Raw genomic sequence first — 26790 nt, 5'->3', positions numbered from 1 at the left:
AAATCCAGAAGATTATAGTTCTCCACCCTTTTGCTGTTAGACAGGGCATATGTCCATTTCTGGCTAATGGTTTGTGAGGGGAAATGGCATGTATCACTTCCAGGCCAGAGTGTTTAACTGCCAGTGAGACCCTTGAGTACTTTCTTCCCTGTTACAGTGGCCACAAAGGCCATGTTTTCCAGATGGTGCCATTACAAGAGGGAAGAGCCCCTATTGGCCCAGGTACCCAGATCTGTTTGGAGCAGAGTAAACCCTCTGCTGACCCACTTTGGACACACTTTGTGAGTGATAAATGAACCTGTGCTGTGTCAAGCCACTGAGATTTAGAATTGTTTGTTATTGTAACACAACCTAGCCTATCTCAACTGACAAAGTATTCTTCTCGGTAGGGATCTGAAAAAAGGTGAGCAATGAAAAATGTTTCCAACTCTGTACTCTAAGCTCCCCTCATTTGTTTTTGCTTGGTTGTTTGGTGTTTTACAATAGAACTCTACCTGGTATTTAGTTGGAAAGCTAGTGAAGCCCCAAAATGTATTCAAGGTATTAAATAAACTTTTTGAACTACAATAGAAATGTACCATACATATACTGTAAACATGCCATAAATCTCTTCTGCCATGATGCATGTGGAGCACAGCTCTACAATAAGCCTTAAAGTATACGACCTGTAATATTCGCTCTGTCTCTAGGTGACAAAGTGGCCTTCACCAGTCACCTAATTTCCCCAGTCTCACTTTTCTCATATTCAGAAGATACCCTGGTTAAACTTGAAAGACACTATAGGTCACAGTTGTAAACTTTGGGAATAGTGCTTAAAATCTTTCAAGACTGGACTGGTTATTCCCTCCTCAGTAAGATAAGTGAGAGTTTCAAGGAAAAATATTTATATTCCAGATCTTCAGGAGCATAAGAAACTATGAGAACAGACAAATGGGCAAAAGCTCTTCTTAAAATTTAAATTAAAAATATAAATATATGCATGCACGCAAGCATTTAAATGTAAAACAGCTACACCTATTGCTATATTTGCTAAGAAAAAGCAAGATAATTACCAAGATTTTCAAGAGACTTCCACTCCTTCTGGGATATGCATTCAACATTGAATTTCAAAGTTCCTGTGCAAACTTTCCTTGGAATGTAATCTTCAACCTAGAAGCATGTATAGTACATTCACTATGCAAAATATATTTATTGTAGAAAATGGCATCTGTTTACTTAAGTTGTAAGTGAATTGTGTGAATCAGACTCATCACCACATAAATCATGTAGCTCCTCTCTTAATTAGAAATACCTCCATCTCTGAGTTAAGTTACTCTCTTTGCAGGCTGCATAAAATAAGGGCATTTCCTAAAAGTCTAGTGTTAGGGGTTGAATTATGTCTCCCCAAATTCACACGTTGAAGTCCTAACCCCCAGCACCTTGGAATTTAATTCTATTTGGAGGTAGGGTCTTTAAAGAGGTAAAATGAGGTTATTAGGATGGGTTCTAATCCAATATGACTGTCATCTGTATAAGAAGAGATTAGGACACAGATACACACAGGAAGATCATGTGAAGACAGAAGGAGAAAATGCCATCCATAAGCCAAGGAGAGAGGTCTCAAAGGAAATTAACACCTTGATCTCAGACAACCGGCCTCCAGAACAATGAGAAAATAAACTTCTGTTGTGTAAGCCACCCAGTCTGTGGTACTTTGTTATAGCAGCTGTAGCAAACTAATACATCTGGTTTCTCTGACATTCCTAAATATATTGTTATCTCAAAAGATGTCCCAGGATCCCCAAGACAACAACTGACATTAAAATGTTTTCTTTCTTATTTTGAATAATGTTTGCTGCCCACAAGGCAGGCCAGCACAATTCAACCCACATGCCCGGTTCTGGTAATCCTAGCTAAAGACAGACTAGCAGAATCAGTAGTTTCTACTATGAAACATACCAACAAATTTCCTGGCTCTATCTAAGGTCTATATCAGAACAGGGTGGGTGAGTATCCAGAAGTCTCTGTTTCACCTATTCCCCAGGTTCACTCTGACAATCAAGGAGTCACTGTGTTAAATGACTGAATTAATCAAGAAACACTAGGCTGTGCAGTAACAACACCAAAACATCAAGAGCTTAGCACAGCGGAGGCTTATTTCTAACTCAAAGTTTGCTGCAGATCCAGGGGACTTTGAAGAAACTCCTCCACCCAGCAGCTCAGCAATTCAGATTCTTGGTGCCTTCACTATCCTCTAGCTGCAACATTTAACACTTGCAGCCACCCTGGTAGACACAACAGAGAAAAAATATGCTGGAGGGTCTCACGCTGGCAATTAAATGTGTCAACCTAGAAAATCCAGTTCTGATGTCCAGTTAGCCCACTGGAAAAACACACAATCTAGGCACTTCCTATGGTTTTGAAAAACAAAGTCCAAAATCTCAACATGAGCTTAATGTGCTCATCAAAGCCCTGTGTTATCTGGACCTGCCTACCTTCCCAGCCTCATCTCCTACCTCTCTTTCCCACTTCCTGAGCATACCAGTTACACTGGGTTTTCCTTCTCCTTGAACACACCATGTTCACTCTGGGCCTTCACCATTCTGGCTCCTCTGCCTGGACTCTTGCTTGATCTCTTCTCATAGCTAATTACTATTCAGCATTTGAATCTCAGCCCAAGTATCCCTTTTAAGTCACCCCAGTCAAGGTCATGTTTGTCTTTGTTTTATGGTCTCATAGCACTGAATTTCTCTGTTGCAGCATTTCTCACACTTCTAATTGTTCAACTATTATTTATAAGCATTTGTTTAATGTTTTCCTCCCCTAATAAAGTATGTTTAAGGACCATGTCTCTCTTTTATTTTGAGAACATAGTACAGTTCCTGGCTCACAACAGATGCTCAATAAATATTGATTCACTGTATTCATTTCCTAAGCTGCTATAACAAATTACCACAAACTTAGTTTCTTAGAGCAGCACGAATTTATTGTCTTACAGTTCTAAAGGTCGGAAGGGTGACATGGGTCTCACTGTGCTAAAATTCAGGGGGAGGGAGGGTTGCATTCCTTCCAGATGCTCTAGAGGAGAGTATGTTCCTTGCCTTTTCCAACTTCTAACAGCCTCCCACCTTCCTTGGCTCATGGCTCTGTTTCAGCAATGGCATTACTGTGACCTCTGCTTTTATCGTCACATAGCCTTTTCTGACTGACTCTCCTGCCTCCCCCTTTTCCTTATAAGAAGCCTTGTGACTATATTGGGCCCTCTTGGATGGATAATGCAGGCTAATCTCCCCTATGGCAAAGACCCTAACTTAATCACATCTGCAAAGTTCCTATTGCCACATAAGGTAACAAATTCACAGGTTTTAGGGATTAGGACATGGACACCTTTGGAGGCGGAGGGAGCATTATTCTTCCTACCATGCTGACTGGCGCTTCATTACCTCATCTCTCACAGAGAGGGGCATTACAACAATAAGACTTGTAAACTTTTGTTCCCCATCTAAGGAGGCAGTTCAGTTCTCTGAAAAAGCCTGCCTAGAAGGCATTCCTCATCATCTGGAGTGTACTGATTCTCCAAAAAAAAAATCTCAACAGGGCCTCTACCCATTTTCCTTTCAATTCCTGTTGCACCACTAACCTTCCTACAGATGAGGAAGTGAAAATAGTGAAAAGGGTAAAATGTCCTCTCTTTGACCCAAAACAAGTTAGAAGGAGCCAGAAATAAAACCTCTCAGTTTGTACCCCAATGAATGCTTACCATTATACACACTGGGGTACAGACGAGGTCCCCACTCCATGGTATTATAGGTCTCCCAGCAGACCTGCTATATGGAAGCCACAGTTCCCACATTCCAATGCCTTACTGCACCAGGTAGAGAACTAAAATATGTGAAGAAGCTAACTTTGAGACTATAGGGAGTGGTAATTATTATATTGAGTTGAAGAGTTTCTGCATGCCTAAAGACTTTCAGATTCAAAATTGGTATATATCACTATGGTGGCCAAAGAAAACAAGCCTGCAACTTAGATCAGCACGCCCACTCATCACACATGGGTTGCCACTCCCAAGGTAAACAAAATAATTTCAGATACCAATAAGTTTTGTGAGGATAATAAAGCAAGCTTATGTGATGGCAAATACCTAATTACGGAGAGGGGTGCTTTAGCTTTCAGGGAAGGCAGCCCACTCCAGAGCAGCGCACCTCTGCACCTCTACCAAGAATTTCCAGTGCAGAACTCACATCTCAGAAGAGGCATCTTCTCTGACCCGTGGTTACAAAATGAAGCGATCTAAAGTTCTACTTTGATGAGGAGGACTTTTAGAATAAACAGAAAGACTGTCTCTTCTTTGGAAAACCTTACAAACTAAAAAGAGTTGAAAGAGTCAGGCTTCAGTAAGTCTGCACAGAATCTGATAAGAGACAATCGTCTTAACAGAAAATTACCCTTTCATTTTTCATAATGCATGCCAGAAACCACATATTATAGACAGTTTGATCATTTGACACTTCTGAGGTTTGTCTGGGACCTGACTTTGCTCCTTGTGAGCAACTTAACTCTAGCTGTCTGTTGCTTTTCTTTACATTACACTCCTTCCAATAGAAGTGAGTTTACATCCTGTCTCGCAGTTTTTTCCATGATCTAAGCTATATGACTTTAATGTTTTGTACCTACCCTCAGTGAGATGCTTCACATGTCTGGTCATGTCTGGTCAAAACTGCTTTTTGAATGAGTTCTCTCTAGCTTTGGGGTCTGGCAATAAAAGCATAATTTGTTGTTGTGTTCTCTGTATATAAGAGAGACACAAGCTCCATCTAGAAATGACATGAGCTTTTACGTATAAGTGTAAATGTAGGTATAGGTATAGGTGTAAGTGGAAGTGTAAGTATAAATTACAAGTTCAAGCTAAAGCACAGCCTGGTAGCACATGGGGTCTTAGGTGTGATGGCAGGGCAGTGTTTCTGTATGGGCAACTCTCATTTATACCTGATTGATAAGACAGGTAGGAGACCTTTCAAACCTTTATTTCTCTTTTGGTTCCTAACTGCTCTCTTCAGAGGAAAAGTAGGGAGATAAGAAATACTGATTAGCCAAGTTAATTGATCTAGGGAAAATCTGGGGGAGAAAATATTTTGAAAAGAAAGGAAATCAGTGGACTTTGAGCATTCAATGATCCACGATGAGGCTAGTTAACTTTTAGCTGTGTATGTGTTTTAACAGTTTAGGTCACAGGCCTTAGAGATGATCTTGTTCATGGAGAGAAAATAGATTTTTTCTCAGTTTCGGCCACCTGGCAGTAGCTGTTTGGAAGGCTGGGAACAAGCTCACAAGAGAAAGGGCCTTGAACAAGTAGTTATCTCTGTTATGGGTATAGGAGGAAGGGTTGACAGTATGCCTACCAGGTATTTGCCTCCCTGATCCAGTCCAATACCCTCACTTCACTAAAAAATGAGAGCCAAAAGCATTTAAATGACTTGTTCAAGGCTTCACAGCTACTTAGAAGTAGCTCTGGGACTCTTGGGTGTGCTAACTCCAAACCATATTCCTTCCATCACACCATTCCTCCTAGCACCTGACCCCTATAAATGAGAAGAACTCACACTATAGATAAGGTGAGGCTATAACATGACTATGGTAGGCTGAATAAGGGCCCCCCAAAAGATGGGCATGTCCTAATCCCTAGAATCTGTGAATATGTTACTTAGCAGGTGATTAAGTTAAGGATCTTGAAATGAGAAGATTACTCTGGATTATCCAGGTGGGCTCAACATAATCACAAGGGTCTTTATAAAAGGGAGGTAGACTGCTGTGTGATGATCGAAGCTGGAGTGATGTGTGGCCATGAGCCAAAGAATGTGGGCAGCTTCTTGAAGCTATAAAAAGACAAGGATATACATATAAAAAGACAAGGATATACATTCTCCCCTAGAGCTTCCAGAAGAAACACAAGCCTGCTAACACCTTGATTTTAGCCCAAACTGATTTTAGACTTATGCCTGTAAGATAATAAAGTTGTTTTAAGCCACTAAATTTGTGGTAATTTGTTACAGCAGCAATAGGAAATTAATACAATGATCTTTTTATATTGGTTTGGGCAACAATTCAATTCAGTTCTACAAGGGCTTATTTGCAGTGTATCAGATCCCACACAAACCCCACACCTATAGTATTATAGAGAACTACAGGCAGTGCATTTACTTAAAAGCTCATGTCCTTTCTTTTTCACTTGGAAACACTGGTTTCCCAGCAGAGCTTTCCTCTTCCTAATACACAGTTATTAGTTAATATTATACTGGGCTACATATAACCAAAGAGAGGGAGAGAAAGGGGGAGAGAGAGAAAGAGAGAGAGGGCACAAAATAACACTGCTTTAACAAGATGGAGGTTTACTTCTCTCTCATAGAAAAAGAAATCCAGAGGTAGGCAGTCCAGAGCTGGTATGGTGGCTTTATCAAGTAAGGCATTTGGGTTCATTTTGCCATCCTCAGCATGTGGCTTCCACTTTTTGGTCCAAAATGGCTGCTCAAGCTCCTGTTATCACATCCCTATGCAAGCCAAAAGGAAAAAGGATGGGTAAAGAAGGGTATATCTTCTCCCTGGCAAGGATAGTACCCCCCAGTGGCATACAATATTTACACTTAAATTTCATTAGGCCAGAACTTAGTTGCAAGCAAACTGGGAAATACAGTCTTTAACCAGGCATATTGACAACACCTCCCCCCAAAATAAAACTGGGTGTTCTGTTACTAAAAATGATAGAAACAATTATTCACGTGACTGGCAACTGAAAAAACACAGCCACATTACCAAACAGTGTGGTAGATGCCAGAAGCACTCTGGAGGTACTGTGTAGGACATGCATTCCTTATTTCCCTAGGCAAAGACATCCTGTAAGTGAGTACCTATTGGAGCATCACTTTATTATTATTTTCATAATTTTTTTAACCTGTACTTATACACAAGCCACTAATGTTACAGAGTGTCTGATTTGAGATGCCATTTGTTTATTTCTTTCAGGGTTGCAAGCTTATAACTGTGCTTGACTCATCAGCTGATGGCAAATTGTATTGATATAAAGTCCATTTTAACTCCAAACTTTACTACAAACAATATTTTGGAGACGTAATTTTTTGTGTATATGATTTACCTGCAACTCACCAGGCTCACAGAATTCACATCTGAGGACTCCCACTGGTCCTCCTTTTTTGAGCACACTTTCTGATCCTCCCCAGGGCCCCCCTCCACCAGCCAATTTGCCTGATGACACACAGTACATCTTTCAAAATCTGCTAAACTACCACGTGATTGGCCACGGGAATGGCTGAAATGAAAAGACAAAAAATATCAAGTGTTTGCAAGGAAGTAGAGCAACCAAAACTCTCATCTACTGTTGGAAGTATAAATTAGTACAACCACTTTGGAAAACTGTTTGAAGGATCTACTAAGGTTGAATATATTGATAAATAATTAATATTCATCATGGGATATTATACAACAAGGAGACTGAATGATCCTCACCTATACCCCAAAATACAGATGAATCTCACAGATGTAATATTCAGTTAAAGAAACAAGACACACAAAAGAGCACATGTATGATTCCTGTTCCTTAAAGCACTAGTTGTAGGCATAAATACTCTAAGCTGTTTGAAGTCAAACAGGTGTTAATTTGAGGGGTTAGTGGCTAGGAGGGAAAATGAGGGATGTTTCTGGGATACTGGCTTACATGGTGTGTTCAATTTGCCAAAATTCATTAAGCTGTACATTTATATACATGTATACTATGTATATATTATATTTCAATGAATTTTTAAAAATAAACCCAATTAAAGCATCACCTCTAGTTTCCTAACCACTCCCCAGGATAAAATTGATCATTGCCTTTTTGGTGTTTAATTTTCTCTTTTTTAGTCTCTGTAAGCCATCTGTAACAATGTACTATCTGTCTGTCTCCTCTTCTAAACAGTGAACTCCTTAAAGACTACGGCATTTCTAACCCATCTGAATGCCCAGAGCCTAGTATGTAATAATAAGTGGCTCCAAAATGTTTGTTGAGCTAAATTAATTTCTTCTTTTACAATTAGTTTGTGCCTGGTCATTCTGACAAATATTTCTTTTTTTTTTTTAATTTAATTTAATTTTTTTTTTATACAGCAGGTTCTTATTAGTCCTCAATTTTATACACATCAGTGTATACATGTCAATCCCAATCTCCCAATTCAGCACACCACCACCACCACCCCCCACCGCTTTCCCTCCTTGGTGTCCATACCTTTGTTCTCTACATCTGTGTCTCAATTTCTGTCCTGCAAACCGGGTCATCTGTATCATTTTTCTAGGTTCCACATATATGCGTTAATATACGATATTTGTTTTTCTCTTTCTGACTTACTTCACTCTGTATGACAGTCCCTAGATCCATCCACATCTCTACAAATGACCCAGTTTCATTCCTTTTTATGGCGGAGTAATATTCCATTATATATATGTACCACATCTTCTTAATCCATTCGTCTGTCGATGGGCATTTAGGTTGCTTCCATGACCTGGCTATTGTAAACAGTGCTGCAATGAACATTGTGGTGCATGGGTCTTTTTGAATTATGGTTTTCTCTGGGTATAGGTCCAGTAGTGGGACTGCTGGCTCATATGGTAATTCTATTTTTAGTTTTTTAAGGAACCTCCATACTGTTCTCCATAGTGGCTGTATCAATTTACATTCCCACCAACAGTGCAAGAGGGTTCCCTTTCTCCACACCCTCTCCAGCATTTGTTGTTTGTAGGTTTTCTGATAATGCCCATTCTAACTGGTGTGAGGTGATACCTCATTGTAGTTTTGATTTACATTTCTCTAATAATTAGTGATGTTGGGCAGCTTTTCATGTGCTTCTTGGCCATCTGTATGTCTTCTTTGGAGAAATGTCTATTTAGATCTTCTGCCCATTTTTGGATTGGGTTGTTTGTTTTTTTAATATTAAGCTGCATGAGCTGTTTATATATTTTGGAGATTAATCCTTTGTCCGTTGATTCGTTTGCAAATATTTTCTCTCAATTTGATGGTTGTCTTTTCGTCTTGTTTATGGTTTCCTTTGCTGTGCAAAAGCTTTGAAGTTTCATTAGGTCCCATTTGTTTATTTTTGTTTTTACTTCCATTACTCTAGGAGGTGGATCAAAAAAGATCTTGCTGTGATCTATGCCAAAGAGTGTTCTTCCTATGTTTTCCTCTAAGAGTTTTATAGTGTCCGGTCTTATATTTAGGTCTCTAATCCACTTTGAGTTTATTTTTGTGTATGGTGTTAGGGAGCGTTCTCATTTCATTCTTTTACATGTGACTGTCCAGTTTTCCCAGCACCACTTATTGAAGAGGCTGTCTTTTCTCCATTGTATATCCTTGCCTCCTTTGTCATAGATTAGTTGACCGTGGGTGTGTGAGTTTATCTATGGGCTTTCTATCTTGTTCCATTGATCTATGTTTCTGTTTTGTGCCAGTATCATAGTGTCTTGATTACTGTAGCTTTATAGTATAGTCTGAAGTCAGGGAGTCTGATTCCTCCAGCTCCGTTTTTTTCCCTCAAGACTGCTTTGGCTATTCGGGGTCTTTTGTGTCTCCATACAAATTTTAAGATTTTTTGTTCTAGTTCTGTAAAAAATGCCATTGGTAATTTGATTGGGATTGCATTGAATCTGTAGATTGCTTTGGGTAGTATAGTCATTTTCACAATATTGATTCTTCCAATCCAAGAACATGGTATATCTCTCCACCTACTGGTATCATCTTTAATTTCTTTCATCAGTGTCTTATAGTTTTCTGCATACAGGTCTTTTGTCTCCCTAGGTAGGTTTATTCCTAGGTATTTTTTTGTTTTTGTTGAAATGGTAAATGGGAGTGTTTCCTTAATTTCTCTTGCAGATTTTTCATCATTAGTGTATAGAAATGCAACAGATTTCTGTGCATTAATTTTGTATCCTGCAACTTTACCAAATTCATTGATTAGCTCTAGTAGTTTTCTGGTGGCATCTTTAGGATTCTCTATGTATAGTATCATGTCATCTGCAAACAGTGACAGTTTTACTTCTTCTTTTCCACTTTGTATTCCTTTTATTACTTTTTCTTCTCTGATTGCCATGGCTAGGACTTCCAAAACTATGTTGAATAACAGTGGTGAGAGTGGACATCCTTGTCTTGCTCCTGATCTTAGAGGAAATGCTTTCAGTTTTTCACCATTGAGAATGATGTTTGCTGTAGGTTTGTCATATATGGCCTTTATCATGTTGAGGTAGATTCCCTCTCTGCCCACTTTCTGGAGAGTTTTTATCATAAACGGGTGTTGAATTTTGTCAAAAGCTTTTTCTGCATCTATCGAGATGATCATATGGTTTTTATTCTTCAATTTGTTAATATGGTGTATCACATTGATTGATTTGCATATATTGAAGAATCCTTGCATCCCTGGGATAAATCCCACTTGGTCATGGTGTACGATCCTTTTAATGTGTTGTTCGATTCTGTTTGCTAGTATTTTGTTGAGGATTTTTGCATCTATATTCATCAGTGATATTGGTCTGTAATTTTCTTTTTTTGTAGTATCTTTGTCTGGTTTTGGTATCAGGGTGATGGTGGCCTCATAGAATGTGTTTGGGAGTATTCCTTCCTCTGCAATGTTTTGGAACAGTTTGAGAAGGATGGGTGTTAGCTCTTCTCTAAATGTTTGATAAAATTCACCTGTGAAGCCATCTGGTCCTGGACTTTTGTTTGTTGGAAGATTTTTAATCACAGTTTCAATTTCATTGCTTGTGATTGGTCTGCAATCACAAGAAAGCTGTATATTTTCTATTTCTTCCTGGTTTCTATTTTCTATTTCTTCCTGGTTCTGTCTTGGAAGGTTATACGTTTCTAATAATTTGTCCATTTCTTCCAGGTTGTCCATTTTATTGGCATAGAGTTGCTTCTAGTAGTCTCTTAGGATGCTTTGTATTTCTGCGGTGTCTGTTGTAACTTCTCCTTTTTCATTTCTAATTTTATTGTTGAGCCCTCTCCCTCTTTTTCTTGATGAGTCTGGCTAACGGTTTATCAATTTTGTTTATCTTCTCAAAGAATCAGCTTTTAGTTTTATTGATCTTTGCTATTGTTTTCTTTGTTTCTATTTCATTTATTTCTGCTCTGATCTTTATGATTTCTTTCGTTCTGCTAACTTTGGGTTTTGTTTGCTCTTCTTTCTCTAGTTCCTTTAGATGTAAGGTTAGATTGTTTATTTGAGATTTTTCTTGTTTCTTGAGGTAGGCTTGTATAGCTATAAACTTCCCTCTTAGAACTGCTTTTGCTGCATCCCATAGGTTTTGGATCGTCGTGTTTTCATTGTCATTTGTCTCTAGGTATTTTTTGATTACCTCTTTGATTTCTTCAGTTGCTTTATTATTTAGCAATGTATTGTTTAGCCTCCATATGTTTGTGTTTTTTAATGTTTTTTTCCCTGTAATTCATTTCTAATCTCATAGCATTGTGGTCAGAAAAGATGCTTGATATGATTTCAATTTTCTTAAATTTACCGAGGCTTGATTTGTGACCCAAGATGTGATCTATCCTGGAGAATGTTCCGTGTGCACTTGAGAAGAAAGTGTAATCTGCTGTTTTTGGATGGAATGTCTTATAAATATCAATTAAATCTATCTGGTCTATTGTGTCATTTAAAGCTTCTGTTTTCCTATTAATTGTTTGTTTGGATGATCTGTCCATTGGTGTAAGTGAGGTGTTAAAGTCCCCCACTATTATTGTGTCACTGTCAATTTCCTCTTTTATAGCTGTTAGCAGTTGCCTTATGTATTGAGGTGCTCCTATGTTGGGTGCATATATATTTATAATTGTTATATCTTCTTCTTGGATTGATCCCTTGATCATTATGTAGTGTCCTTCCTTGTCTCTTGTAACATTCTTTATTTTAATGTCTATTTTATCCGATATGAGTATTGCTACTCCAGCTTTCTTTTGATTTCCATTTGCATGGAATATCTTTTTCCATCCCGTCACTTTCAGTCTGTATGTGTCCCTAGGTTTGAAGTGGGTCTCCTGTCGACAGCATATATATGGGTCTTGTTTTTGTATCCATTCAGCAAGCCTGTGTCTTTTGGCTGGAGCATTTAATCCATTCATGTTTAAGGTAATTATCGATATGTATGTTCCTATGACCATTTTCTTAGTGGTTTTGGGTTTGTTTTTGTAGGTCCTTTTCTTCTCTTGTGTTTCCCACTTAGAGAAGTTCCTTTAGCATTTGTTGTAGAGCTGGTTTGGTGGTGCTGAATTCTCTTAGCTTTTGCTTGTCTGTAAAGCTTTTGATTTCTTCATCGAATCTGAATGAGATCCTTGCTGGGTAGAGTAATCTTGGTTGTAGGTTTTTCCCTTTCATCACTTTAAGTATATCATGCCACTCCCTTCTGGCTTGTAGAGTTTCTGCTGAGAAATCAACTGTTAACCTTATGGGAGTTCCCTTGTATGTTATTTGTCATTTTTCCCTTGCTGCTTTCAATGATTTTTGTCTTTAATTTTTGCCAATTTGATTACTATGTGTCTTGGCATGTTTCTCCTTGGGTTTATCCTGTATGGGACTCTCTGAGCTTCCTGGACTTGGGTGGCTATTTCCTTTCCCATGTTAGGGAAGTTTTTGACTATAATCTCTTCAAATATTTTCTCCGGTCCTTTCTCTCTCTCTTCTCCTTCTGGGAGCCCTATAATGTGAATGTTGTTGTGTTTAATGTTGTCCCAGAGGTCTCTTAGGCTGTCTTCATTTCTTTTCATTCTTTTTTCTTTATTCAGTTCCACAGCCGTGAATTCCACCATTCTGTCTTCTAGGTCAGTTATCTGTTCTTCTGCCTCAGTTATTCTGCTATTGATTCCTTCTAGTGTATTTTTCATTTCAGTTATTGTATCATTCATCTCTGTTTGTTTGTTCTTTAATTCTTCTAGGTCTTTGTTCTTTAATTCTTCTAGGTCTTTGTTAAACATTTCTTGCATCTTCTCGATCTTTGCCTCCATTCTTTTTCCGAGGTCCTGGATCATCTTCACTATCATTATTCTGAATTCTTTTTCTGGAAGGTTGCGTATCTCCACATCATTTAGTTATTTTTCTGGGGTTTTATCTTGTTCCTTCATCTGGTACATAGTCCCCTGCCTTTTCATCTTGTCTATCTTTCTATGAATGTGGTTTTTGTTCCACAGGCTGCAGGACTGTAGTTCTTGCTTCTTGTCTCTGCCCTCTCAACACTGGGCATCATTTTCATAAGGTCCCTTGTGCCATGCCTCTGTCCCTGCTGTGCCTTGGTCTCTCCTCTGTTAGGATGAGAAGATCAGAATCTTCCAGTGCTGCAATCCTGTGTTCCAGGACCTGTAAAATGTCTACTAGTGTTGGAGGGTCTCCTGCAGAGGTGGGGGGTGGCTGTGTCTCACCGTGAGGACAAGGACACTGGCAGCAGAAGTTCTGGAAAGTACTCCTTGGCATGAGCCTTCCCGGAGTCTCAATATTTATTTATTAGGTGCTGTGTTAGGTGTTTGGGATAAAAAGACTTAAAACACAGAACCTGTTCTCAAGAAGTCCACAGTGTAGTGGAATGGATGCAAACACAAACGCCATTCAGAGTCTAGGAGTTTTTTTTTTTTTTTAAGGAAAATTCAAGGACTTTCTTTTTCTCTGTTGCCAGAACAACAACAACAAATCACTGTACCTGCTCTCATCCAACCATCCAATGGCATTCCTCTTTCTCTCCTCACTCTTTTCACATTAGTGTAGTGCACTACTCTGGGCTCATTTTCCTTCATGTTTTCTTCTTATGCTGCATTTCTATCCATCCTGAATCCCATACTTTCATTAACCACTAGCCTTCAAGGACAGGTTTACCAAGGCCATGGTAATGTTTCCAATCTTTCCACTTCAGGAAACACAGAGAAAATTATGCTATTTGTAACATACACTTAAATGAGAGAAATTACTTGAAGCCAGAGGTGAGCAGCCCAGGTGCTCCTGATGTTCCAGGTCCTATCTGGTCTACATCTTGGCATTCTTATAACTCATTCTCTGCACACCATTATCCATAGCACACTGGGTGGGAAGCTTATTGATCTAAGGACATTGGTCAGACCATTTAACCACAGGGTCAGTGATTCACTTATACCATGCACCCTGGCTATGATGATTAACACAGGTAGCAGCCATACTACCAGCCACTAACCTTGGCCTCTCCCCAGTCTGACTAGCCTGGCTGATAACACAGATTCAGTTCTGATTCCACCCTTGGAAAGATCTATATGTCTATCTCCTTTGTTTGGAGGCTTTATTAAAAATTACCTATTGACAGGTAAAGACCCATAAGGCCATGAAATAGACACCTTCTCTCTGAAGTCTTTCCTGGTTTCTCATTTCAAAGCCTGTGCCCTATCATATGAGGGTTGTCAAGATCAAATCTGCACCTCAGAAGTTGTTTGCCTGACAAGTCGCTGCTGACTCTGGCAGAAAAGCCTTTCAAGTGCTTAAAACTTAAACATTTCCTCCCACTATATGTGGGCTGCAATGGCTCAACACAGTGATAAAATACAGCAATTCTGAAGATCAAAAATCACCTTCAAAAAGAATATGGTTACTTCTACCTACCATGTTTGATCTATATTTACGAAAGAGAGGTAGAAATCCTGAGCCCAGCAGTAAAGGTCCAACTAGCCTGTTTGTTTGGTTTTTATTGTTGGATTCCTAAAGATGGATAGCAGATCTAGCTGTGGTACTGCAGGTGACAGAAACAGGAAGAGATCCAAAGAGCTAGGAAAGAATTTAAACAAGAAGACTGAGGCACCTCTTGTAGAAAAGAAACTTCAGAGCAGGACTCACTGGGCGGGCTACAAACCCAGTTGTGAGAAATTAGGGGGTGAGGGGGAAGTAATACCACAAAAAATTATTAAAGTCATCACATGAACAAGAATGAGGCTGCAAGGAAAACTGAAAGACAACACATGCCAACACTTGACATCGCTAATAGGACAAAGGAAGCTCTTCACACAGGTTGCTGTGATGGTCAATGGACAAAGAAGACAAACTGGCTAACCAGGATGACTGCAGGACAACAATCCTGGAAATATAAGGAGATGCAGGAAATTATGTGTATTAGAATTCATCTCAGGGATTACTGAATAACTGATAACTTATTTCTTGCAAAGGAGGAAATGGGAGGTGAAATCCCCTCAAAAGTATGCCTGAATAAAACTAGTGTTAAACTGTTAAGATAGGTGGGTCTGGTCAACTGCAGTTTTTGATACGCTGAGTGGATCTGCAAATTTCGGCCAGAACAGAATTGCTCAGGACAGTAGAGAAGAAGCAGAGTTCTGCTGCATGAGCCCTGCCTCTCTTCCCTTGCCCACACATCACTGAGCCTCCCCTTATCTGAGTAAGACCAAAGGCTTAAGGAATGATGAGGCGTCACATTCCCAGCCTGTTGAAAACAATCACATATCTCAGTCTGGTCCTATTCACAGCAAGAGTTTGTAACCATGTGGAAGCCAACCACTCTGGAAGGATAATAAATTTGATAATAAATTACAGAAATATTCAAGTCCATAGCCTTTAATCTAGAAATCTAACTTCTAGAAATCTGACTCCAGAAACAAGCACAAATGTGTACAAAGATACTTGTATTTTAGTGCAGCATTGTTTATAATCATAAAAATAACCTTATTGTCCATATATAGGGGATTAATTATGTTAGATCCATATTTTATACCTAAAAAGAATGAAGTAGATACATATGTACTGATATGGAAAGATGTTCATACCACATTGTTCAGAGAAATGAAATATATGAAAAAGCACATATTTTATCATCTCCTTTTTGTTACATTTAAAAATTTTTAAAGTAGATTTATAAATACATATATCCTGGGGTGTGTGTGTGTATATAAATGTATACACACACATATACATATTTGTATACACATACATATGTATACATATTATTTGCATATACATACATAGAAAAACCATGAAGAAACCTCACACTAAACAATGAACAGTGATTACCTCTAGGGAACTGGAATGGGGGGAAAATGACGTTTATTTATTTATCCTTGTTATATTACCTCTGTATTATTGGAATTTTTAAAACTGTGAGTTACTTTTGTAATTTTAAAAACCAGTAAAGACACTTTTTAAGGAAGTTAAAATGATATTACTTTTATGTTGGTATCAATCAGGATTGCATCAAAATTAGACTAATTATATCACCATAAAGTATGATAAAAGAGTATAAGACATTCTTTCCTCTCTCCTACCCTATAACATCTCCAGAACTTATTCATTTTATAAATAGAAGTTTGTACCTTTTGACCACCTTCACCCATTTTACCCACCCTCCACCCCATATCTGGGAACTACCAATCTGTTCTCTGTATCTATGAGTTTGATGGGTGTTGGGGGGGGGGTTGTTTTTTTATTCCACATATAAGTGAGACCATACAATATTTGTCTTTCTCTGATTTACTTAACTTAGAATAATGCCCTCAAGGTCCTTCCATGTTGTCACAAATGGCAAGTCTTCCTTCCTTGTTATGGCTGAGTAATATTCCATTATATATATTTGTTTGTTTATTTATTGAAGAGACTATCCTTTCCCCATTGTATGTTCTTGGCTCCTTTGTCATAAATTAATTGACATGTATGTCTGGATTTATTTCTGAGTTTTCTATTTGCTCCAATGATCTTTGTGTCTGTCTTTATGCCAATACCATACTTTTTGGATTACCATAGCTTTGTAATATAGTTTGAAATTAGGACGCTTGTTATCTCCTGCTTTGTTCTTCTTTCTCAAGCTTGCTTTGGCTATCTGGGGTCTTTTGTGGTTCCATACAAATTTTAGGGGTGTTAATTCTATTTCTGTGGAAAATGCTATTGGAATTTTTATAGGGATTGAATTTAATCTATAGGTTGCTTTGAGTATTGTGGATATTTTAACAATATTAATTCTTCTAATCCATAAGCATGAAGTATCTTTCCATTTATTTGTGTTTTTTTATTTCTTTCATCAATGTCTTATATTTTCCGATGTACAGATCTTTCACCTTGATTAATCGATTCCTAAGTTTTTTAATCTTTTTTTTAAATTAATTATTTATTTTTATTTATTTATTTATGGCTGTGCTGGGTCTTCGTTTCTGTGTGAGGGCTTTCTCTAGTTGCAGCAAGTGGGGGCCACTCTTCATCACGGTGCGCGGGCCTCTCACTATCGCAGCCTCTCTTGTTGCGGAGCACAGGCTCCAGACGCGCAGGCTCAGTAATTGTGGCTTACGGGCCTAATTGCTCTGCGGCATGTGGGATCTTCCCAGACCAGGGCTCGAACCCATGTCCCCTGCATTGGCAGGCAGACTCTCAACCACTGCGCCACCAGGGAAGCCCAAGTTTTTTAATCTTTTTGAGGCAATTGTAAATGGAATTGCTTTCTTAATTTCTCTTTCTGATAGTTCATTTTTACTGAATAGAAATGCAACAGATTTTTGTATCCTGCAATTTTACTGAATTTATTATTAGTTCTAATAGTTTTTTGGTGAAGTCTTCAGGGTTTTCTATACATAATATCATGTCATTTGCAAATATTGACAGTTTTACTTCTTCCTTTCTGATTTCTGATGACTTTTTTTTCTTTTTCTTGCCTAATTGTCATTGCTAGGACTACCAATACTATGTTGAATAAAAGTCGTAAGAGTGAGCATCCTTGTCTTGTTTCTGGTTTTAAAGGAACTGTGGACTTGTCATATATGGCTTTATTATCTTGATGTATGTTCCCTCTATACCCACATTGTTGAGAGTTTTATCAAAACTGGATGTTGATTTTGTCAAATGCTTTTTCTGCATCTATTGAGATGATCATATTTTTTCCTTTATTTTGTTAATGTGGTTTATCATATTGATTGATTCACAGTTGTTGAGTTATCCTTGCATCCCTGGAATAAATTCCGTTTGATCATGGTATATGATCCTTTTAATGTATTGTTGAATTTTATTTGCTAAATATTTTATTGAGGATTTTGCATCTATGTTCATCAGAGATACTGAGCTGTAATTTTCTCTTCTGGTGGTGTTCTTGTCTGGTTTTGGTAACAGGGTAATCCTGGATGAGTTTGAAAGTATTCCATCCTCTACAATTTTTCAGAAGAGTTTGAGGAGAATTGATATTAATTCTTGTTTAAATGTTTGGTAGAATTCACCACTGAAGGCATCTAGTCCTGGTCTTGTCTTTGTTGGGATGTTTGTGATTATTGAGTCAATTTCCTACTCATTAGTCTGTTCAAATTTTCTATTTCTTCATGGTTGAGTCTTGGAAGATTGTATGTTTCTAGAAATTCATCCATTTATTCTAGGTTGTCTAATTTACTAGCAAATAATTGTTCATAGTAGTCTCTTATAATTTTTTGTATTTCTGTGGTATCTGTTGTAACATCTCCTCTTTCATTTCTGATTTTATTTATTTGAGCCCTCTCTTTTTTTTGGTGAAGGTTTGTATATTTTGTTTGGTTACCTAAAGGCTTTCTTAGCTAAAGGTTTGTATATTTTGTTTATCTTTTCAAACAAACAAAATAACACCCCAGCTCTTCATTTCATTGGTCTTTTCTAGTCTTTATTTCATTTATTTCTGCTTTGATCTTTGTAATTTCCTTCCTTCTACCAACTTTGGCCTTCGTTTGTTTTTCTTTTTCTAGTTCCTTGAGGTGTAAAATTTGGTCGTTTATTTGAGATCATTCTTATTTCTTAATGTAGGCATTTATCACTCTGAATTTCCCTTTAGAATTGGCTTTCCTGCATTCCATAATTCTTGGTATGTTGTATTTCCATTTTCATTTTCTCAAGGTACTTTATTTCTCTTTTGATTTCTTCTTTGACTCATTGGTTGTTCAGTAGTATGTTGTTTAATCTCTACATATTTGTGAATTTTCCAGTTTTCTTCTTGTAATTGTTTTCTGGTTTCATACCACTGTGGTCAGAAAAGATATTTGATATGAGTCTATCATCTTAAATTTATTAAAGCTTGTTTTGTAGCTTAACATATGATCTATCCTGGAAAACATTCCATGTATGCTTAAGAAGAATGTGTATTCAGTTGCTTTTGGACAGAATGTTTTATATATGTTTGTTAAGTCTATCCATTCTAATATGTCAGTTAAGATCAATGTTCCTTTACTGATTTTCTGTCTATAGTAATCAAAACAGTATGGTACTGGCATAAAAGCATACACACTGATCAGTGGAACAGAGCAGAGACCCCAGCTATAAACTCACCCATATATAGCCAAGAACCAAGAGTATACAATGGGGGAAGGATAGTCTCTTCCATAAATGTATTACTCAAATAAACAAAAACTCTTTGGTAACTTCAATAATTTTAAAAAATTAAAGGAGTCCTCAGACTAAAAAGTTTGGGAATTACTGATATACAGAGAGAGATTAGTCTCTCTCCCTTACCTATTTATTCCCAAAGGCACCCAGTTTCCCTCACCAGAGGCAACCCCTCTTGCCAGTTTTCTATGTATTACATGCATATGTAAGTAAATGCATCACATATTTTTTTCTTTTTATAAATGGTAGTATATTACACACACTGCCTGAAAATTTTGGAATAAGAAAAAGTAGTTACCATCATTTCATCACACTTTCCAACTTTTCCTTCTCCATGTCCTTGGAAACACACTGTGTGTTTTCTCTTCCAGAAATTACTGAGGCATTCAAGGGCACACATTTCTCTTTGGATGCCCATCTGCCAATGACAGGGTGAGAAAAATCTATATCATGTCTATGACTATAAGAAAATTTACATTTTTTAACATCATCTTATCTTTGAGCTAATAAGATAGTTCTAAATAATTAGAGCACTAACTCATTTTCTTCCCTTTAGGGGTGTAGTAACTGCTCCTATGCCAAAATACCCAGAATGTAACCCAAAGAGATGTATGGAATCTAGCCAAAGAAAATATCCTTCTTTAACTATCTCTGGTACATTCTTGATTATTTCTGCATTTCTAACTTAAATATTCTGGATTCTCTCTTTAGTTGCATATAGTCTGCAATTTAGCCCTTCCATTGAGGTTTTTTATTGAAATATAGTTGATTTACAATGTTGTGTTAATTTCTGCTGCATAGCAAAGTGATTCGCTTATACAAATATACACATCCTTTTTTATATTCTTTTCCATTATGGTTTATCACAGGATATTGAATATAGTTCCCTGTGCTATTACAAGGGAACTCCCATAAGGCTATCAGCTGATTTCTCTCCATTGAGTTTCTATTATCAATTACTCTATATTTTCCAAAAATTCTGTTTAATTCTTTTTTCAAATACCTAATCTCTTCTGTTTGTAAGGTTTTGTTTCCTTTTATATTTTTATTCTATCATTGATTTATTTACTCACTTGCACATATTTATTTTAAAATTTGAATAATTCCAATATCTGAAGTTCCTGGGAATTAACTCTGTGATTTGTTTTGCAGGGCCTGGATTGAGGGTATGTCCTTCCAGACAGATTTTGCACTTGCTTCTACTAGGTGCCAAAGGATTCACTTTTTTGGTAATTTATTGGTTTGGTTGTTACTAGAGTATGTGGACAATATAAATTTGAACTCCTAAACCATGTGAGAATAGTCCTGTCGTTACCATTTATCATGAAACACTTTTTTTCAGTCAGTGCCCAGACAAAAGAAGCTATTTTCCAGTCCACCCTGTTCACTGTGGTTGCCACTGTAGGTCTCTGCTTCGTGCACAAAGATCTCAATGTCAGCTCCAGTAGACATAAGGCCTTGTCTCCTGTCCTTGTGAGGCCATTAAATCCCAAGCACATTGGTTATTAAGACCTACAAACCCTTCCAAGTTTTCATTTTACTCTCGAGTTTTGGCCATGGGAATTTCCCCTCCTTTCTTGTAAATTCTTGTAAATATGCATTGAAAAGAATGCCTGTTGTACTTTGTCCAGCATTTCTAGATGTTTTGCATTGGAAAAGGTACCAGATACTCTAGTCCACTCTATTGCCAGAAACAGAAGTCTTCATCGTTCTTTATTGCTCAAGTTTAGGTCATCTAAAGACAAAACCAAATTTATCCACCAAATTATTTCTCTTCTTAAATCTAAATCACCATACTTACCCAACTTTGTAAGACAGTGGGAAGGCAGAATCCACTGTCAATATTATTATTATCGACCTAATTTCCACATTCTTCTTTTATGAAAAACTGTAAATTATAGAACTGGTCATGTTTTCCTCTTGCTTTGACTACTGAAGAGTACACAACCACAGCAAATATTAAAAATCTAGGGCTTCCCTGGTGGTGCAGTGGTTAAGAATCCACCTGCCAATGCAGGGGACAAGGGTTTGAGCCCTGGTCCGGGAAGATCCCACATGCCGTGGAGCAACTAAGCCCGTGCACCACAACTACTGAGCCTGCGCTCTAGAGCCCACGAGCCACAACTACTGAGCCCACGTGCCACAACTACTGAAGCCCGTGTGCCTAGAGCCCGTGCTCCGCAACAAGAGAAGCCACCGCAATGAGAAGCCCGCACACCGCAACAAAGAGTAGCCCCCGCTCGCTGCAACTAGAGAAAGCCCGCACACAGCAACGAAGACCCAACGCAGCCAAAAAAAAAAAAAAAAAACTATATTCAACATTTCTATTCTCAGCCTTCCAGGCAGTCTTGCCATCAGAGGATTCTTGCTCTGGCCTTCCCCTGTGCAGCACCTGGTCTCACAGGCCTCTTTTTCTCCCTCCCTGTTTATACATTGACAGCCTCAGCTTCAAATCAATCCTCTCTCTCTTACTCACTCCTTCCCTCCCCTCCTCCCTCCCTCCAGTGCACTCCAGATTAGGTCTCTCTCTGGTTCCTTTCCAAATGAACACATAAAAATTCATCTAGATGTCTGACATATCTAAGGCTTCCCCACTGGCATAGTCCATCTTCCTTAGAAAGCAAAAAAAAAAAAAAAAAAAAAATGCTCCTATACCATCTCAGCTCTATAGTCCCAGAATTGCTTCCCATCCTCTTAAATCTCTTAGGGGGCTTTAGACCAAGATTAAATCTACTGTGACCTTGTTCATTCTTGAACTTGAACTAGTAGTTCATCTCCCTCCCTTCCCACCACCCCAGAGAGCCACAATTTATCTCCCTCTCCCTACAATTCAGATAGCTTCTCCTCCTCGGTCTACCTCAGTCTAACCCACCCCATCCTGGTGACCCAGCTGGAATGTCTAAACCAACCCCTAAATGAAGTGAGGATGATTATCAATTACCATGAAATACATATAGTAATCAGTGGCCTGATGCTCCGATATGCCTAACTCTGACTTATAGACCATGGAGCTTCCAAGGATAAAATTTAGAGTTTTGAGCAACTTTTATTACAAAAATAGAAATAAAAAGAACGTTACAAATACTTTATATAAGACAGAATGCTCAAGTATCAAGACCTTTAAATTCCATGACTTTGCCCAAATGGGCCTCTAGCCATTTACCTGAAAAATACTCCCAAATCTTTGGGGAATGTTGGCCACAAACTCTCAGCTAACACTAATTCCTTATGACCTGTAATACCACTCTACAATATACCAGTCTGAGCAGGGGCTTATGGGAGTCAGGTGATAAATGGAGTTCTAACCCAATGGCAACTCATAGTATTCCCCAAGGAGTTCACATAGCCTGTAATTGTTTCTTCAGTTTAAGAGAATAAAATAGCAGAATTCCCTCATTGGCCCTGACCTATAGAATAAGAGCTATCATTATAGAAAGAACCCTAAGAACACCTTGGGGCAGCAATTCCTCCCAAGCCAAACAATAGAAACAAGAGCAGCACCTCAGGCAAAATTAACTTGCATGAGAAATAATGCCTATTGTCTCCCCATTTTCCTGCCTGCACTGGGCATCTGCTCCAGCCCCTCTTGCTCCAGTACAACTCCCCAGTAGGGCAAAGGCTGCTGTTGCCAAGGAGAGTGTGCACCTGGGAGACATAGAGCCAGTATGGACACAGCATTGCATCTGAACCGGGCAAGGGCAGCTAGTGCTGGTGCTCGCAGAGGCAGCAGGTCAGAAGATGTCTGGAGCTCTGACTGGCATGCTGGGGCCATCCCAGTGCACACACTGACGTGTACTGGGCACCCGTTTCAGCCCCTCTTGCTCCAGCGCTGCACCCTACAGGGGTGAAGATGCCATTGCTGGAAGGAGGGATAGTAAACACACAGAGGGAATACAACCAGCTTGTACCTGACCCTCAGGGCTTCTGCTCCAGCACCTTGGGACCTGTCCCCGACACCTGATAGGGCAGCGATGGCCACTGAGCAGAGGAGAAGCGCCAGCCAATACTTGGTTCTGGCTCAAGCCCCTCCATCTCCAGCTCCATCTCCCACCAAGGTGATAGCTGCCAGCACACCCTGAGGGGAGATGTGACCCATGCTCGCTTCAGACCCATTTCTTCCACCAAAGCCACTGGGCACACACAAACTGCATGGGACACATCCACACAAGGATACTGCTTCAAGACTGGGATAGGTAACTGTTTCACCTAATTCATAGAGATAGAGAAAGTTAAACAAAATGAGAAGACAGAAGAATTTGTTTCCAACAAAAGAATAAGAAAAACCCCTGAAAAAACAACTAATGAAAGAGAGAGAAATTATTTACCATGTAAAGAGTTAAAAGCATTAGTAATAAGAAAGCTAACCGAACTTGGGGGAAAAGTAGATGAACACAGTGAGAATTTTAACAAGGAACTAGAAAATTAAAAAAAAAAGAACCAGTCAAAGCTGAAGAATATAATAACTGAAATGAAAAACACACTAGAAGGAATTAACAGTAGACTAGGTGATACAGAAGAATGCATAAGTGATACGGAATTTAGAATAATGGAAATCACTCAATTGGAACAGCAAAAAGAAAAACAAATTTTAAAACATGAAGACAGTTTAAGGGACCTCTGGGACAACATCAAGCATACTAGCATTCACATTACTGGGGTCCCAGAAAGAGAAGAGAAAGAGAAAGAGTAGAAAATTATTTGATTAAATTATGGCCAAAAACTTCCCAGAGCTGAAGAAAGAAACAGATTTCCAGGCACAGGAAGCACAGAGAATCACAAATTAAATGAAACCAAACAGCCTCACACCAAGACATACAATTAAAATGTCAAAAGTTAAAGTGAGAATATTAAAGGCAGCAGAGAAAAACAAATAGTCACGTACAAGGGAAGCCCCATAAGGTTATCAGCTGATTTTTTCCACAGAAACTTTGCAGGCCAGCAGGGAGTGGCATCATGTATTAAAAGTGCTAAAAGGGAAAAACCTATAACCTAGGATACTCTGCCCAACAAGGTTATCATTCAGAATTGAAGGAGAGATAAAGAACTCAGACAAGCAAAACTAGGAGAGTTCACCAATACTAAGCCAACAATACAAGAAGTGTTAAGGGTCTTCTCTAAGTGGAAAAGAAAAGGCTACAAAAAGAAGTAAGAATATATAGGAAGGGAAAAAAATCCCACTAGTAAAGACAAATATATAGTAAAGGCAGTACCATCAACCATTTTTAAAAAGCTAGTACAAAGATTAAAAGGCAAAAATAGTAAAATCAAAATAACTACAATAAACAGTTAAGGGATAGACATGAAGATGTAAACTATGACATCAAAAACACAAACTGTGGGGGCAGAGTCAAGATGGTGGACTAGGAAGACATAGAGTTCATGTCTCCTCACAACTAGGGCACCCATCATGCACTGGTGGGGGACCAGAGACACCTAAGGGGATGGGAGGAACCCCCAGGTGACTGGGTAGGATGTGGGGGGGAGGGAGGCGGGAAGGAGAAGTGGAGGCGGGATGGGACCAGCACCCCTGAGCAGCAGCTGGGAGAGGGGAGGGGTTCCCACGCTCTGAGGGGCCCACCCACAGTGAGGGGATCAACAAAGACAGGCAGAGACCTTTGGGAGAGCAGAGGATCAGAAGGGAATGCGGCCAGCATTTCCCCTGCTGCCTTGGGCCCTGGGGAGCCTGCTGAGGTCCCAGGTCTAATCCTTCACCTGCTGAGGCTCCCTCCAGCTGTGCTGAGCTTAAGCCCTGCCCCCACACCTCCACCCAGGGCCTTACCTCCGAACTCTGCACTCTGAGGCCCCCTCCAGCCGTGCTCCCTTTACTGGATGTGCGGGTCCTGAGCTTAGGCCCCAACCCCGTTCTAACCCCACCTGCCTAAGCCCCACCCCACCTAAGCTCGCCCCCCGCAGCCAAGGCATTTTCTAGCCCTTTTTTCTTTTCTTTTTTTTTTTTTGAGGTTGTGGTTCTGTTTTACCTTTTCGTTGTTGCTTCATTTATATTTTAATTTTTTCTAACTTTATTTTATTCTTTATTCTTTGTTATTGTTCTGCTCCTTTTGGTTTGCCCCCCCCCCCTTTTTTCTGTTGTGGTTCTGTTTTACCTTGTTCTTGTTGTTTCACTTATATTTTTATTTTTTCTAATATATTTTTATTTTTCTAATTTCCTTTTAGTTTTTATTCTTTGTTATTGTACTGCTCCTTTTTTTTTTCTTTTCATTTGCTGTGTGGGATCTTGGTTCCCAGGCCAGGGGTCAGGTCTCAGCTCCTGCAGTGGGAGTCCAAACTGCTGGACTAACAGAGAACCACAGACCCCAGGGAATATTAATCAGAGTGAGGTCTCCCAGAGGTCCTCATCTCAGCACCAAGACCCGGCTCTACCCAACTGCCTGCAAACTCCAGTGCTGGACGCCTCAAGCAAAACAATCAGTAAGACAGGAACACAGCCCTACCAATCAAAAAAAAAAATTAGATGACAAGAAAATATGTTTCAGATGAAGGAGCAAGTTAAAAACTTACAAGACCAAATAAATGAAGAGGAAATAGGCAACCTTCCTGAAAAAGAATTCAGAGTAATGACAGTAAAGATGATCCAAAATATCAGAAAGAGAATAGAGGCACGGATCAAGAAAATACAAGAAATGTTTAACAAAGACCTAGAAGAACTAAAGAACCAAAACACAGTGATGAACAACACAATAACTGAAATGAAAAATTTGCTGGAAGGAATCAATAGCAGAATAACTGAGGCAGAAAGACGAATAAGTGACCTGGAAGACAGAATGGTGGAATTCACTGCCGAGGAGCAGAATAAAGAAAAAAGAATGAAAAGAATTGAGGACAGTCTAAGAGACCCCTGGGACAATGTTAAACACACAAACATTCAAAGTACAGGGGTCCCAGAAAAAGAGAAAGAGATAGGGTCTGAGAAAATATCTGAAGAGATTATAGTCGAAAACTTCCCTAACATGGGAAAGGAAATAGTCACCTAGGTCCAGGAAGTGCAGAGAGTCCCATACAGGATAAACCCTAGGAAAAACACGCCAAGACACATACTAATCATACTAACAAAAATTAAATTCGAAGAAAAAATATTGAAAGCAACAAGGGAAAAGCAACAAATAAGATACAATGGAATCCCCATAAGGTTATCAGCTGATTTTTCAGCAGAAACTCTGCAGGTCAGAAGAGAGTGGCAGCATATATTTAATGTGATGAAAGGGAAAAACCTACAACCAAGAATATTCTACCCAGCAAGGCTCTCATTCAGATTTGATGAAGAAATCAAAAGTTTTACACACAAGCAAGAGCTAAGAGAATTCAGCACCATGAAACAGCTTTACAACAAATGCTAAAGGAACTTCTCTAGGTGGGAAACACTAGAGAAGAAAAAGACCCACAAAAACAAATCCAAAACAATTAAGAAAATGGTAACAGGAACATACATATTGAT

At 38.8% G+C, this 26790-nt stretch overlaps 1 protein-coding gene across 2 annotated transcripts in view; it reads right to left on the bottom strand.

Annotated features, from left to right (window-relative positions):
* TNFSF4 (TNF superfamily member 4) overlaps positions 1-26790 on the bottom strand; it is a 291799-nt gene that overhangs the window by 179897 nt on the left and 85112 nt on the right. Inside the window, exon 1 of one of the 2 annotated variants that reach the window (XR_014248771.1) lies at positions 6373-9286. Coding sequence is in view for 1 of the 2 variants with exons in the window: in XM_082406391.1 (XP_082262517.1) it covers positions 6373-6456 (84 nt within the window). In the remaining variant the exon portion in view is untranslated. Of the gene's footprint in view, positions 1-6372 lie in introns of those variants that run through there. The other variant, XM_082406391.1, reaches the window with a different exon arrangement.

Source organism: Balaenoptera borealis, assembly GCF_965194805.1.
Source record: "Balaenoptera borealis genome assembly, chromosome: 1".
Classification (NCBI taxonomy): domain Eukaryota; kingdom Metazoa; phylum Chordata; class Mammalia; order Artiodactyla; family Balaenopteridae; genus Balaenoptera; species Balaenoptera borealis.
The sequence above is the reverse complement of the archived record's forward strand: the minus strand, read 5'-3'. Positions and strand labels throughout refer to the sequence as shown.